This window comes from Telmatherina bonti, assembly GCF_933228915.1.
Source record: "Telmatherina bonti genome assembly, chromosome: 2".
NCBI lineage: Eukaryota > Metazoa > Chordata > Actinopteri > Atheriniformes > Telmatherinidae > Telmatherina > Telmatherina bonti.
Window position 1 is genome coordinate 1,094,640 of NC_136620.1, and position 17,181 is coordinate 1,111,820.

The 17,181-nt window shown below is 38.0% G+C and overlaps 1 protein-coding gene across 1 annotated transcript in view; it reads left to right on the forward strand.

Annotated features, from left to right (window-relative positions):
- The window catches only part of LOC306770034 (receptor-type tyrosine-protein phosphatase beta-like), a 270,125-nt gene that overhangs the window by 243,328 nt on the left and 9,616 nt on the right, over window positions 1-17,181 (forward strand). Inside the window, exons 25-29 of the mRNA XM_079258804.1 lie at window positions 1,472-1,562; window positions 1,634-1,710; window positions 15,019-15,153; window positions 15,262-15,384; window positions 15,472-15,635. Coding sequence (XP_079114930.1) covers window positions 1,472-1,562; window positions 1,634-1,710; window positions 15,019-15,153; window positions 15,262-15,384; window positions 15,472-15,635 — 590 coding nt within the window. The remainder of the gene's footprint in view (window positions 1-1,471; window positions 1,563-1,633; window positions 1,711-15,018; window positions 15,154-15,261; window positions 15,385-15,471; window positions 15,636-17,181) is intronic.

The following is a 17,181-nucleotide window of genomic DNA, read 5'->3' on the forward strand; positions in this document are numbered from 1 at the left end:
ATCAAGGTTTATTTAAACAAAGAATAAAATAAACAAGTAATACAATTGCAATTTGAGAGACTGTTCAGAAGTCTGGAGGGATTCTGATCTGAGGAGCACGAGATATGAACCTCTTTAACAATTACAGAAGATACGTCAGATGTGATAAATGCCTTGTTTTCCCTTGGTTAACATGATAGCTGATCTTATCAAAGACTGATCAGAGCCTTGCTGCCCAGTCACCCAAGGATTAGCAGATAGGCCACTTTAAGATATACAACCTAGATTACTCCATTTTATGATGGTTTAACAGACTACCGTGAGGACCCAGCCACACACACAGAAGCTGTGAACAAAAACCTGTTTATTCAAAAAGGGAGAAATGAGAGGTGAGGCTAAGGGACAGAGGATTAATCCTTGGGACTGAGCAGCTGAGAGAGTCCTGGTTCCAGAGACATGGTCAGGAGGAGGTCAAGATTGTGATAAAGCAGATCAGGTACTTAGCCAGGACAATAGGCGAGGCTCGGGGGTCCAAAACCTAGGCAAGGGTCTGCGTCCAGAAAATCTGACGGGCTAGAGGAATCCATCATGGGCAGAGAAAGAAGGGTAATCCAGGGATATATAAAAAGGTGGGTCAGCAACTGGACACAATCTTTCGAACTCTGGATAACAACTAGACATGATCTGCCGATGATTTAGCAGAGGGAAAGCGACTGGAGAGGGTCTAAGTAGGCTGGGAGTTGTGACAATACACAGGTGGACTGAATAAGGCTGATGAGCACAGGGAACATGGCAGAGGCTATTAGGAAGCCCTAGGTGGACTGAGTTCCAACTGGTTAGTGCCATCAGGTCAGGGAAGAAAAACATGACAGATCAGCAATATAGGGCTTTACCTCAGGAAGGAGGGTTACTCAGATATTAGACATAGAAAGTGTCCTGGTCGAGAGCCACTTAGGATCTCTATAGCCTTATGCTTAAAACTGCTCTGATGTGAGGCCTTCCTCTATGAGTAACAGAACAATGCATATGTTTAACATACAAACCATACAAAGTAACATGATGAGATTCATATGCAGAACACCAAATCAATACGAGTAGATATATGAAATTCACTACAATTCCCCTCTTCTGATCATAATGAAACATATTTCATATTGACCACACGAAAGATAAAAATTTCATAAAATCACATAAATGAAAAACAAAGTAATCATTAGGGTCACAAGGAACAAGAGGTGTGTCGCTGTGGGTGCCTGAGCACGGCCCTTGACCCCCCAACTAATCCCTGGGTACCAGAAAACGAAGCTCACAGCTCTTAGTGTGCTTACTGATGAATTAAAAGTAGAAGGCTACTTTTGGCCTTTTTTGTGAAGTATGTACTGAAAAATAAAGATTTCTAAATGGTAGAAGTGATGGGTGAGCAGAAATGGTGTGAGTACATGCTTCAGTCTCATCTTCCAGTGTTTAGCCTGTTAATGTTTCTTTCCTTCAGGACCTGAAGGATGTGGGTCGGAATCAGCCTCTGGACTCAGCCCTGCTGCCAGAAAACCGTGGGAAGAACCGATACAACAACATCCTGCCCTGTGAGTGACAGAATCACCTGCCTGACCTGCCTCACCAGTCAGGCTCTAACTGTGTCTCTGTCTGTGTTCAGATGACTCAACGAGGGTGAAGCTGTCCTACGTGGATGATGATCCCTGCTCAGACTACATCAATGCCAGCTATATCCCAGTAAGAACTGATTCTGTAGTACCAGCAGAAATTTACATGTAATGGGTATGGACTGAGACTGGTCATGGGGAAAGACCAGTGGCCTCATTTATCAAACAGTGCGTAGCAACGCTGACTCCAGGCGGCGTACGAACAACAAGCAGGAAATGCGGCGCAAAAAAAAACTTCACGATTTACAAAGCAGCACGTCCCACGCCTGTTTCCTCCATAAATCAGGATCAACACTAAGCTTTGTGCACGTGAGGGAACATCTGGCCACGCCCACATGTTGGCCATAAAAGGTCAGGCCGACGCCCTGATAAATATTAATCCATCTCATTTCCATGACGGTTCTGCAGGAAAAAAAGAGGAATTTTCTGGAAAATGAGGAAGAAATTCTAACAGATAAAGCTGTAAAATGTAAAAGTATTTTATCTGGTGGAGACGGGATGGACATCAGCACCAGCAGAAAGACAGAGGAGGTCAGCAGGGGACAGATGCTGTCAGCGTCTCATCAGACCACCGGACTTATCCAGAAAGGACAAATAAAGTGGTCAGACAATAAAATGTAGGGAGAAAGTGCATCTTGGTCCACAGGAGGAGGAAGGGGGGGCGCTGCCCACTCCCACAGATTAGAAGCTGGCGGGAAAATGAAGGAGTCCAGAGATACGCTGGAACAAAATGCTCCAGATGATGCTGGAAGTGCTTCATTCCTTTGTTTCAGATTATAAAATGAACGGACATAAATGAGACGTCTCTGACTCCAGTTTATTTACTGGGAACATACTGGTGTTCCTGTGTGTCCCAGCTGGGTTGCAGCGCTGCAGATGTGGTCGGAGAGGGGGGGCAGTGGGTTCACCTTGTCCCCCCAGCAGGCGTGTCCTGGCAGAGGAGGAGGTGCAGGAGACGGAGACATGAAGACACCCTGACGCATTTTCTCAGTTTTTCCAGATGCTGTTAATGTCCAACATTCTGGGGGAAAGTTTACATTTGATTTGGAACAAATGGCTCAGATTTCTGCCTTTGGTGTCAGCATTTCTCCAGATGTTGTCGTACACCAGGGTCAGAGTTGGCGTGGAGGTCGGGACGTTTTACCGCCATGTCCTGCTTTTAGAAGTCCCAGAAGCTGGCTGTAATTGGCATAAGCTGGGTTTTGTGTGAAAGCTTTATAAATGAGGCTCCTTTCCTACCAGTTTGGATGTGATTTGTTGTGTTAAAATTTGAACTGGCTTTGTAGTTTTGGCTGGTTTTGGATAAATAAAAAAGAACTTAATTTTGGACTTGGTTTGGAATTTTGGACCAGGTCAAGACTTAAGTTTACACTGGTTGTGAGCTTGAACGCATTGTGGACGTGCCTTTGAACTGTTAGGAAAAGGATACTTGATATGAAACAAGAGGAAGATGATGGGACTCAGAGCTGGAAAGGCCGGAATGAGGATGTTCAGTCACCAAAGAAAAAAAAAAAAAAGAATTGAAGCAGCTGGTTATCAGGTGTTCTATTTTCATTGTTTTTCTACTTTGGAAATGCCTTTTTTTTTTTAAATTATTTTTGGACCTAGTTTTGAACATTTGTGTTTCTGCTCAGAATAAGTCGCAAGTAATTCCCTTTATTCCTCTTTTTTTAATGTAACAATAGAAGGCTCGTAAATACTCAGAGAAACAAGATTCTTCCAAAATACTCTAAACTGATCAAATCTTGTCTTGATTTGCCATAAGCTTCAGCCTGCTAACAGACAGGATAGATATAGCTCTACTGAATGTCACATCCTTGGCAGGGAAAAGCACAAACTTGATTTCTTGTTTTTAACAGAAACCTGGTGAGAGAGAAAAAGATTCAGTTGTTCTTGCTTAAGCAATTCCTCCAAACTTCAGCTCTGTGAGTGAAGCTGGATTAAATAAGATTAAATAAGACATGAAAAACCATGTTGGCAGGAAAACAAGACAGCAAGTGGCGGTTTTCAGATGATCTCATCCAGGTTTTTCTGACTGATTGTAGAAAAGGTCGTCATGTAGTTTAATGGACACAGCGAGGACATAAGTCCGCCCTGTTCTGGAAGCACTGACTGAGTTTCAGATTTTTGTTGGCTAAGAAAGAAGTGAACTCATTGGTTGGATAGAAGTTGTGAAGATACTGACTCATGAGGATTAATTAGTCTGTCTACAGTAAAAAACAAGGCTCGAGTGTTATTGCTGTTTACAGGAATAATGTCAGAAGAGAAAGATTGTCTTGCATTTCTGAGCTCCAGATTATAAATCCTCAATCTTTCTTTATAGATCTCATACAGCTTTGTTTTCTGCCACCTACATTCAGCTTTCCCAGTTTTCAGCTCTGACCAGCATGGAAGTTTTCCATGGAGCTGCCTTTGCAGCAGTGATCACTTTCCCCTTCATTGGAGCAGCAGTATCAATAATGTCATTTTTCTACTGAAATGATCCAGAGGCTCATCAACTGAAGGCCAAGGCAGGGGGGTGATGGAAAGGAAGCTTGAAGGAACATTTCAGTGGTATTTTTACCGATGTAATGTTTTTTGACAACCTCTCTTTGGGCGTTCTTAACGATAATTAGAGCAGTCTCAAAGAAAACACAGGAATGATCAGACAGAGCAATATCCATTACTACAACCTTGGAAATATTCAGATCTGTACAGATGACCAGATCCAGACGTTTGTTTTGTTTCTTCTTCACATGCTGGGTTTGACCAAAGTTATCATGATACATGATATTTTGTTCCCTTTGTCCTGGTGATTACTAGCAAGAATGTTAAAATCACCAACAATAACTGCACAGTCATAGTCAACACAGATTATTGACAGCAGCCCAGCAAAGTCATTGAAAAAGGTTACACATTATTTAGGATACTGCACATGTTCACGAACAACACATGAGATAAGAATTCATCTAGAGAGACACAAATGAAGCAAAGTCTTTCCAAGACATCTGCATGCAGTTTGAGGAAATCATAAAAAAAAAACAAAAAAACAGTTCCCCCTACTTTTTTTTTTTTTTTATCTAAAGGACAGGGACTACGTTGTGTCTACAGGCAGTGCTTTAAGTGGGCTAGTATGCACCAGTACGCAGTACCAGCACTTATAAATTCTAGCCCTTTGCATACCGGGACTTTTTTTTTTTTTTTTACAGAGTATTGTGTACCAGTACTACTTTATACAGCATATAGTGCACACCGGGACTATTTTTTTACAGTGTATAGTGCATACCAGAACTATTTTTTACAGCGTATAGTGCACACCGGGACTATTTTTTACAGCGTATAGTGCACACCGGGACTATTTTTTACAGCGTATAGTGCACACCGGGACTATTTTTTTACAGTGTATAGTGCATACCGGAACTATTTTTTACAGCGTATAGTGCACACCAGGACTATTTTTTACAGCGTATAGTGCACACCGGGACTATTTTTTACAGCGTATAGTGCACACCGGGACTATTTTTTACAGCGTATAGTGCACACCGGGACTATTTTTTACAGCGTATAGTGCACACCAGAACTATTTTTTACAGCGTATAGTGCACACCAGAACTATTTTTTACAGCGTATAGTGCACACCGGGACTATTTTTTACAGTGTATAGTGCATACCAGAACTATTTTTTACAGCGTATAGTGCATACCGGGACTATTTTTTACAGCGTATAGTGCATACCGGGACTATTTTTTACAGCGTATAGTGCACACCGGGACTATTTTTTACAGCGTATAGTGCATACCGGGACTATTTTTTACAGCGTATAGTGCATACCGGGATACCAGTATACCCTCCTACGACTTCACCACATATTACAGCTTATAGTTGTTGATTTTAATAATAAAATAACAAGAAGTCGCCTCAAAAGAAGTGTATTGTTAAGACCAGTTTAGACACACAAAGCTTGCTGTAGCGTCACACCACACGTCACGTTGTTCACTCCCTTCTGTGTTTCCTTTCTGTCATGGTGTGAAGATGCACGATTAAGCAATCTGGAGAATGTGAAAATGGTTTATTTGGTGAACTAAGGGGATGGTTCCGGAAAGACCCGAAGGTGGGGTTCTCTGCAAAGATAGATGTATGAGTAATGGAAATGATGGAATAAATCTCTGGGAAGTGAAGGTGTCCTACTTGTTTCGGAGTTGCCGTGAATTCAGGTGGTGTCAGGAGGTCCAAGAGGATGGATGTTGGCAGTGGGTGCCAGTGAGGGTCCTTTCGGTGGAGGGCAGATAGGCAGCGACAAGCTGATCGGATCCGGAGGATAGCCAGTGGAGAGAAAGCCTGGTTATTGGTAGGGAGTGGTTGCTGGTGATGATTGGCTGCTGGGAGGGAAATCACAGGTAGCTCGGGAGAGTCCACAAAGGAGTGTCTCTGGAAAAAAACAAGAATTCTTAAAGTTTCTCAGAGGATACAGGAATTCGCTGGAGGGCTTAGGTTTTACCACAGAGGCTCAACGCTCAAGCGACGAAGGACTGGCAATCAGCTGCAGATATAGTGCTGGTAGATGATCTCTAATTCTCCACAGGTGTGCAGACTTGCACACCTGTGGTGAGAACACCCTCCAGAAAATGGTTCCTCTGGCTCCCTCTGGTGGATCCTGAAAAAAGCTTCAAAGAACCCACACCCCCTGACACTTTGAAGTGGACGTGCTTTGGTTGACAGGAAAGGAGGAGAAAAAAAATTATGGCGGCTGTAATGTTACAGACAGAAGCAGAGTTGAGTAATGATAGTAGTACTACTTTACAGTCATTTACTACAGTAGTACCACTAACAGACATTTACTACAGTAGTACTACTAACAGACATTTACTACAGTAGTACTACTAACAGACATTTACTACAGTAGTACTACTAACAGACATTTACTACAGTAGTACTACTAACAGACATTTACTACAGTAGTACTACTAACAGACATTTACTACAGTAGTACCACTAACGGACATTTACTACAGTAGTACTACTAACAGACATTTACTACAGTAGTACTACTAACAGACATTTACTACAGTAGTACCACTAACAGACATTTACTACAGTAGTACTACTTTACAGTCATTTACTACAGTAGTACTACTAACAGACATTTACTACAGAAGTAGTACTAACAGTCTTGTACTAAAGTAGTACTACTATACCTTTACTACAGTAGTACTACTGACAGTCATTTACTACAGTAGTACTACTAACAGTCGTTTACTACAGTAGTACTACTTATTGCCATTTACTACAGTAGTACTACTAACGGACATTTACTACAGTAGTACTACTAACAGTCATGTACTACAGTAGTACTACTAACAGACATTTACTACAGTAGTGCTACTTATAGCCATTTACTACAGTAGTACTACTAACAGACATTTACTACAGTAGTACTACTGACAGTCATTTACTACAGTAGTACTACTAACAGTCGTTTACTACAGTAGTACTACTTATAGCCATTTACTACAGTAGTACTACTTATAGCCATTTACTACAGTAGTACTACTTTACAGTCATTTACTACAGTAGTACTACTTAACAGTCATTTACTACAGTAGTACTACTAACAGACATTTACTACAGTAGTACTACTAACAGTCATGTACTACAGTAGTACTACTAACAGACATTTACTACAGTAGTACTACTTATAGCATTTACTACAGTAGTACTACTAACAGACATTTACTACGATAGTACTACTAACAGTCATGTACTACAGTAGTACTACTAACAGACATTTACTACAGTAGTACTACTTATAGCCATTTACTACAGTAGTACTACTAACAGACTTTTACTACAGTAGTACTACTAACAGACATTTACTACAGTAGTACTACTAACAGACATTTACTACAGTAGTACTACTTATAGCCATTTACTACAGTAGTACTACTAACAGACATTTACTACAGTAGTACTACTAACAGACATTTACTACAGTAGTACTACTTAACAGTAATTTACTACAGTAGTACTACTAACAGACATTTACTACAGTAGTACTAATTATAGCCATTTACTACAGTAGTACTACTTAACATCCGTTTACTACAGTAGTACTACTAACAGCTATTTACTAGATTAGTAAAACGAACAGCCATTTATGACAGTCGTACTACTAGCAGACATTTACTACAGTAGTACTACTATACATTTACTACAGTAGTACCACTAACAGTCTTGTACTAAAGTAGTACTACTATACATTTACTACAGTAGTACTACTAACAGTCGTTTACTACAGTAGTACTACTTAACAGTCATTTACTACAGTAGTACTACTAACAGACATTTACTACAGTAGTACTACAAACAGCTATTTACTACAGTAGTACTACCAAGAGCCCTTTACTACAGTAGTACTACGAACAGTCATGTACTACAGTAGTACTACTAACAGAAATTTACTACAGTAGTACTACTTATAGCCATTTACTACAGTAGTACTACTTAACATCCGTTTACTACATTAGTACTACTAACAGCTATTTACTAGATTAGTGAAACTAACAGCCATTTATAAAAGTCGTACGATTAACAGACATTTACTAAAGTAATACTACTATACATTTACTACAGTAGTACTACTAACAGTCTTGTACTAAAGTAGTCCTACTATACATTTACTACAGTAGTACTACTGACAGTTATTTACTACAGTAGCACTACTAATGGTCATTTACTACAGTAGTACTACTAACAGACATTTACTACAGTAGTACTACTTATAGCCATTTACTACAGTAGTACTACTTAACATCCGTTTACTACAGTAGTACTACTAACAGCTATTTACTAGATTAGTAAAACAAACAGCCATTTATGACAGTCGTACTACTAACAGACATTTACTACAGTAGTACTACTATACATTTACTACAGTAGTACCACAAACAGTCTTGTACTAAAGTAGTACTACTATACATTTACTACAGTAGTACTACTAACAGTCGTTTACTACAGTAGTACTACTTAACAGTCATTTACTACAGTAGTACTACTAACAGACATTTACTACAGTAGTACTACAAACAGCTATTTACTACAGTAGTACAAAAAACAGCTATTTACTACAGTAGTACTACCAAGAGCCCTTTACTACAGTAGTACTACGAACAGTCATGTACTACAGTAGTACTACTAACAGAAATTTACTACAGTAGTACTACTTATAGCCATTTACTACAGTAGTACTACTTATAGCCATTTACTACAGTAGTACTACTTAACATCCGTTTACTACATTAGTACTACTAACAGCTATTTACTAGATTAGTGAAACTAACAGCCATTTATAAAAGTCGTACGATTAACAGACATTTACTAAAGTAATACTACTATACATTTACTACAGTAGTACTACTGACAGTTATTTACTACAGTAGCACTACTAATGGTCATTTACTACAGTAGTACTACTAACAGACATTTACTAAAGTAATACTACTATACATTTACTACAGTAGTACTACTAACAGACATTTACTACAGTAGTGCTACTTATAGCCATTTACTACAGTAGTACTGCTTACAGTCATTTACTACAGTAGTACTACTAACAGACATTTACTACAGAAGTACTACTAACAGTCATGTACTACAGTAGTACTACTAACAGACATTTACTACAGTAGCACTACTTATAGCCAGTTACTACAGTAGTACTGCTTACAGTCATTTACTACAGTAGTACTACTAACAGACATTTACTACAGTAGTACCACTAACAGTCTTGTACTAAAGTAGTACTACTATACATTTACTACAGTAGTACTACTGACAGTCATTTACTACAGTAGTACTACTAACAGACATTTACTACAGTAGTAGTACAAACAGCTATTTACTACAGTAGTACAAAAAACAGCTATTTACTACAGTAGTACTACCAAGAGCCCTTTACTACAATAGTACTACTAACATACATTTACTACAGTAGTACCACTAACAGTCATGTACTACAGTAGTACTACTTATAGCCATTTACTACAGTAGTACTACTTATAGCCATTTACTACAGTAGTACTACTTTACAGTTATTTACTACAGTAGTACTACTTAACAGTCATTTACTACAGTAGTACTACTAACAGACATTTACTACAGTAGTACTACTAACAGTCATGTACTACAGTAGTACTACTGACAGACATTTACTACAGTAGTACTACTTATAGCATTTACTACAGTAGTACTACTAACAGACATTTACTACAGTAGTACTACTAACAGTCATGTACTACAGTAGTACTACTAACAGACATTTACTACAGTAGTACTACTTATAGCCATTTACTACAGTAGTACTGCTTACAGTCATATACTACAGTAGTACTACTAACAGAAATTTACTACAGTAGTACTACTTTACAGTCATTTACTACAGTAGTACTACTTAACAGTCATTTACTACAGTAGTACTACTAACAGACATTTACTTCAGAAGTACTACTAACAGTCATGTACTACAGTAGTACTACTAACAGACATTTACTACAGTAGTACTACTTATAGCCATTTACTACAGTAGTACTGCTTGCAGTCATGTACTACAGTAGTACTACTAACAGACATTTACTACAGTAGTACTACTAACAGACATTTTCTACAGTAGTACTACTAACAGACATTTTATACAGTAGTACTACTAACAGTCATGTACTACAGTAGTACTACTAACAGACATTTACTACAGTAGTACTACTTATAGCCATTTACTACAGTAGTACTACTTAACATCCGTTTACTACAGTAGTACTACTAACAGCTATTTACTAGATTAGTAAAACTAACAGCCATTTATGACAGTCGTACTACTAACAGACATTTACTACAGTAGTACTACTATACATTTACTACAGTAGTACCACTAACAGTCTTGTACTAAAGTAGTACTACTATACATTTACTACAGTAGTACTAATGACAGTCATTTACTACAGTAGTACTACTAACAGTCGTTTACTACAGTAGTACTACTTAACAGTCATTTACTACAGTAGTACTACTAACAGACATTTACTACAGTAGTACTACAAACAGCTAATTACTACAGTAGTACAAAAAACAGCTATTTACTACAGTAGTACTACCAAGAGCACTTTACTACAGTAGTACTACTAACAGTCATGTACTACAGTAGTACTACTAACAGAAATTTACTACAGTAGTACTACTTATAGCCATTTACTACAGTAGTACTACTTATAGCCATTTACTACAGTAGTACTACTTAACATCCGTTTACTACATTAGTACTACTAACAGACATTTACTACAGTAGTACCACTATACATTTACTACAGTAGTACCACTAACAGTCTTGTACTAAAGTAGTACTACTATACATTTACTACAGTAGTACTACTAACAGTCGTTTACTACAGTAGTACTACTTAACAGTCATTTACTACAGTAGTACTACTAACAGACATTTAATACAGTAGTACTACAAACAGCTAATTACTACAGTAGTACAAAAAACAGCTATTTACTACAGTAGTACTACCAAGAGCACTTTACTACAGTAGTACTACTAACAGTCATGTACTACAGTAGTACTACTAACAGAAATTTACTACAGTAGTACTACTTATAGCCATTTACTACAGTAGTACTACTTATAGCCATTTACTACAGTAGTACTACTTAACATCCGTTTACTACATTAGTACTACTAACAGCTATTTACTAGATTAGTGAAACTAACAGCCATTTATGAAAGTCGTACTACTAACAGACATTTACTAAAGTAATACTACTATACATTTACTACAGTAGTACTACTAACAGTCTTGTACTAAAGTAGTCCTACTATACATTTACTACAGTAGTACTACTGACAGTTATTTACTACAGTAGCACTACTAATGGTCATTTACTACAGTAGTACTACTTAACATCCGTTTACTACAGTAGTACCACTAACAGACATTTACTAAAGTAATACTACTATACATTTACTATAGTAGTACTACTAACAGACATTTACTACAGTAGTACTACTAACAGACATTTACTAAAGTAATACTACTATACATTTACTACAGTAGTACTAACAGTCTTGTACTAAAGTAGTACTACTATACATTTACTACAGTAGTACTACAAACAGCCACTTACTACAGTAGTACTACTAACAGACGTTTACTGCAGTAGTACTACTAACAGCCATTTACGACAGTAGTACTACTATATATTTACTACAGTAGTACTACTAACAGTCTTGTACTACAGTAGTACTACTAACAGACAATTACTACAGTAGTACTACTAATAGTCATTTACTACAGTAGTACTACTAACAGCCATTTACTACAGTATTACTACTAATAGTCATTTACTACAGTATTACTACTAACAGTCATTTACTACAGTATTACTACTAACAGTCATTTACTACAGTGGTACTACTTAACAGCCACTTACTACAGTAGTACTACTAACAGCCGTTTACTACAGTAGTACTACTAACAGCTATTTACGACAGTCGTACTACTAACAGCCATTTACTACAGTAGTACTACTAACAGACATTTACTACAGTAGTACTACTAATAAACATTTCCTACAGTCGTACTACTAATTCTCATGTACTACAGTAGTACAACGAACAGACATTTACTACGGTAGTACTACTAACAGACATTTACTACAGTAGTACTACTAACAGCCATTTACGACAGTAGTACTACTATACATTTACTACAGTAGTACTAGTAATAAACATTTACTACAGTAGTACTACTAATTCTCATGTACTACAGTAGTACAACAAACAGACATTTACTACGGTAGTACTACTAACAGACATTTACTACAGTAGTACTACTAACAGTCATTTACAACAGTAGTACTACTAACAGTCATTTACTACTGTAGTACTACTAACAGACATTTACTACAGTAGTCCTACAAACAGCCATTTACTACAGTAGTACTACTAACAGCCATTTACTACAGTAGTACTACTAACAGACATTTACTACAGTAGTACTACTAACAGCCGTTTACTACAGTAGTACTACTAACAGCCATTTACTACAGTAGTACTACTAACAGCCATTTACTACAGTAGTACTACTAACAGACATTTACTACAGTAGTACTACTTAACAGTCATTTACTACAGTAGTACTACTAACAGTCTTTTACTACAGTAGTACTACTAACAGCCATTTACTACAGTAGTACTACTAACAGACGTTTACTACAGTAGTACTACTAACAGTCAATTACTACAGTATTACTACTAACAGTCATTTACTACAGTGGTACTACTTAACAGCCACTTACTACAGTAGTACTACTAACAGCCGTTTACAACAGTAGTACTACTAACAGCTATTTACGACAGTCGTACTACTAACAGCCATTTACTACAGTAGTACTACTAACAGCCATTTACTACAGTAGTACCTATAACAGACATTTACTAAAGTAATACTACTATACATTTACTACAGTAGTACTACTAACAGACATTTACTACAATAGTACTACTAACAGACATTTACTAAAGTAATACTACTATACATTTACTACAGTAGTACTACTAACAGTCTTGTACTAAAGTAGTACAACTATACATTTACTACAGTAGTACTACTGACAGTAATTTACTACAGTAGTACTACAAACAGCCACTTACTACAGTAGTACTACTAACAGACGTTTACTGCAGTAGTACTACTAACAGCCATTTACGATAGTAGTAGTACTATACATTTACTACAGTAGTACTACTAACAGTCTTGTACTACAGTAGTACTACTAACAGACAATTACTACAGTAGTACTACTAATAGTCATTTACTACAGTAGTACTACTAACAGCCATTTACTACAGTAGTACTACTAACAGACGTTTACTAAAGTAATACTACTATACATTTACTACAGTAGTACTACTAACAGACATTTACTACAGTAGTACTACTAACAGACATTTACTAAAGTAATACTACTATACATTTACTACAGTAGTACTACTAACAGCCGTTTACTACAGTAGTACTACTAACAGACGTTTACTGCAGTAGTACTACTAACAGCCATTTACGACAGTAGTACTACTATACATTTACTACAGTAGTACTACTAACAGTCATTTACTACAGTAGTACTACTAACAGACAATTACTACAGTAGTACTACTAACAGCCATTTACTACAGTATTACTACTAACAGTCATTTACTACAGTGGTACTACTTAACAGCCACTTACTACAGTAGTACTACTAACAGCCGTTTACTACAGTAGTACTACTAACAGCTATTTACGACAGTCGTACTACTAACAGCCATTTACTACAGTAGTACTACTAACAGCCATTTACTACAGTATTACTACTAACAGTCATTTACTACAGTATTACTACTAACAGTCATTTACTACAGTATTACAACTAACAGCCAAGTACTACAGTAGTACTACTAACAGTGTTTATAGACCAGACCCCTCAGGTCATCAGGACCAGGTCTACGTTGTATTCATAGACCAGACCCCTCAGGTCATCAGGACCAGGTCTACGTTGTGTGAAACCTGCAGGTCTACTGAAACTCTCAGTTGTTTTCAATCAAGATTAAAAACTTTTTTAAGTTTTCTTCTTCACTACTTTGTATTTCCATCCTAACACGCTGTTTTTATGCAGGGTGTGGCTATCAGGTATGCGCTGCTGGAGGGGGAGGAGGGGAGCCGGGAGAAGAAGCTTATGGATAATAAGAAATGAACAACTCCATTTGGGTGGGAACGTTTGGATTGGTCAGAGTTTTTACAGATTTACAGTAAACTGAGGGGTCTAACTATATTTCTTATTGTTCATGATGACAGAATGTATAGACTACTATCAGGATGAGGAACCACTTCACCCAGAGGAACATGTCTCTGAGCAGGAGGACCTGCTGGAGATTTAATTTGTCACACTGTACTTTTTATTCAAAACATTTTCACTCCCTCTTTTTATTTAATGACTTTTGTTTACTTTTCATGTTTGTTTGTTTTTAATGCTCTCTGCACCTCGCTGTAAGACTCTCATGTTTTTATATAAAGCACTTTGAATTGTTTTGAACATGAAATGTCCTGTAGGAATAAACTTCCTTGCCTTTCCTAAACTGATTGTGGATTTAGGTTTGGTCTAAGTTAGACTGGTTTTACACTCTCTTTGGACTGGTTTGGATAAGTTTGTACTGGTTTTGGACTGGTTTGGATGAAAATTAAACTGGTTTGAAATTGAATCGGACAGCTTTGGACTGATTTAGACTGGTTTGAACTGTTTGAATGTGTTTAGACGATTTGGGTTTGTATAAGTATATCCATTCTTCAAATTGTGTTCTCTGTGTTTTTAGGGTAATAACTTCCGTCGGGAGTACATTGCCACACAGGGTCCCCTACCAGGAACAAAGGACGATTTCTGGAAGATGGTGTGGGAGCAGAATGTCCACAACTTGGTTATGGTCACACAGTGTGTGGAGAAAGGCCGGGTGGGTTTGAGACAGAAAACTACTCCACTGTTGAAGCTACTGAGAAACCTCCATGAACCTCGCAGGTGATCTTGGGTTAAAGTAATGTTGTTCTTCTCCTGGATCCAGGTGAAGTGTGACCACTACTGGCCATTCGATCAGGACCCTCTGTACTATGGAGACCTGATTGTCCAGATGCTGTCAGAGTCGGTTCTGCCTGAGTGGACCATCAGGGAGTTCAGAATCTGCAGTGTAAGTTCTGGAGCCGGAGTAAATCTGCTGGAAATGTTCAGTTTGTGGATTTGCTGCTGACAGATCAGTTTTCCTGTCTGCCTTCAGGAGGAGCAGCTGAGCTTAAGCCGTCTGGTTCGCCAGTTTCACTACACGGTTTGGCCCGATCACGGAGTCCCTGAAACCACTCAGTCCCTCATCCAGTTTGTTCGAACCGTCCGGGACTACGTCAGCCGCAGCCCTGGATCTGGTCCTACCGTGGTCCACTGCAGGTGGGTAATTAGTGCTGCAGAAGGAAATTTAAGACACAAATGAATCTGGTGATTCTGACTGACGAGTCTGTTTCAGTCAAGTGAAAATCCCTTTAGAGTCACTTCACAGAAAACTTGTTTGTTGTTTATGTGACGTTTATGGAACAAACAAGCTACAACTCGATGGGATCCTTCTCATTTTCCTGCTAAAGATGATTTGATAGAGATTTACATGGACATCCAAGCTTTCTGACCTTCTTTGGTTAATATGATCATAGAAATAACAAATGATAAAATGGAAACAAAACCAATCGAAACTACGTAAACATTTCTGTTTTATTTATTATAACAGAAACAATGATGGAAATAACAAAACAACAAAACCAACACAGACGTCTTCGCTTTACTAACGAGTTCTGTTCCCACGTTGTGGCGTGACCCAAAATTCTGCAGAAATTAGATTTTTGCCCTTAAACACCTCCTAAATACCCTTTAATTACTAAATAAATATCTAAATACACGTATTATACATCGTATGAATGGAGAAACAGTTCAGGCACTTAAAATAGACATTTCAATTAAATACACGCACTAAGGTGTGGTCTCAGCCTCCGTGCCACGCATTGCAAAAGCCTATATGAAACCTCAAAACTTCAAAACTTGCTCTATTTCTTATTTACATGTATTTAATGAGCGTCATAAAATCGAAACAATGTAAGTCGAGAGCTGCGTAACCCGAGGACCGCCTGTAAATAAAGGTTATGACTCTTCTCAGGGAAAGGTTGGCAACATTAAAGACTGGGTTAAAAGGTACAAATTCTTTTTTAAAAAAAAGGCTTATTCAGCAGGTTTTAGTCGCTATTAACCAAAATAAATCTTAAAGCAAGACAAAAGAAGGAATCTAAGAAAATAATCCGCTTTGTAGACACCGACACCAAGTCCAGAAGCTCCAAACAACAAGCTGCTCTCAACAAACACAGGAGTCCTGAATATTTAGCAGCGTTCTGCTTAAATTCTGGAGCTGCTGAACATCTGAGAGTTGGGCCAATCACGGACAGGTAAGCCACAGTTCCATCCAAACCTGTGGTTGTAGCCAAACAGGGCTTTAACTAGAGCCAGTTAGAGTTTTAAAAAGAACGGAGTGTCACGGGATCATGTGGGCTCAGGCGAGCTCATCATCTCCTCTCATCAACCAGAGGCAGCTGAGCCTCTGAACAGCTGCTGAACATGTGATGGAAGGACTACCATCTACCATCCAATCAGGCCATGGAGGGAACAGGGACAACCTTGTCCAAATCTTCTCTCTGCAAGTTGGACTCGATTTTTCTGAGCCTCAAATGAGGAACCAATCAAAAAACACGCCGATATTTTTAGCTAGAAATCAGTGGAACAAAATGTTTTAATAGCTCAGATTTACCAGATCATTTTACTTTAAATAAGATATACATGGTTCAACGCGATTCAGTGAAATCGGTTTAGTTTCTGAACCTTCATGTCATCGCAGTGAGACTCCACAACTTAGACGTAAAAGGACATAAAGTCTCATTAAAATCCATGTCAGCCATGT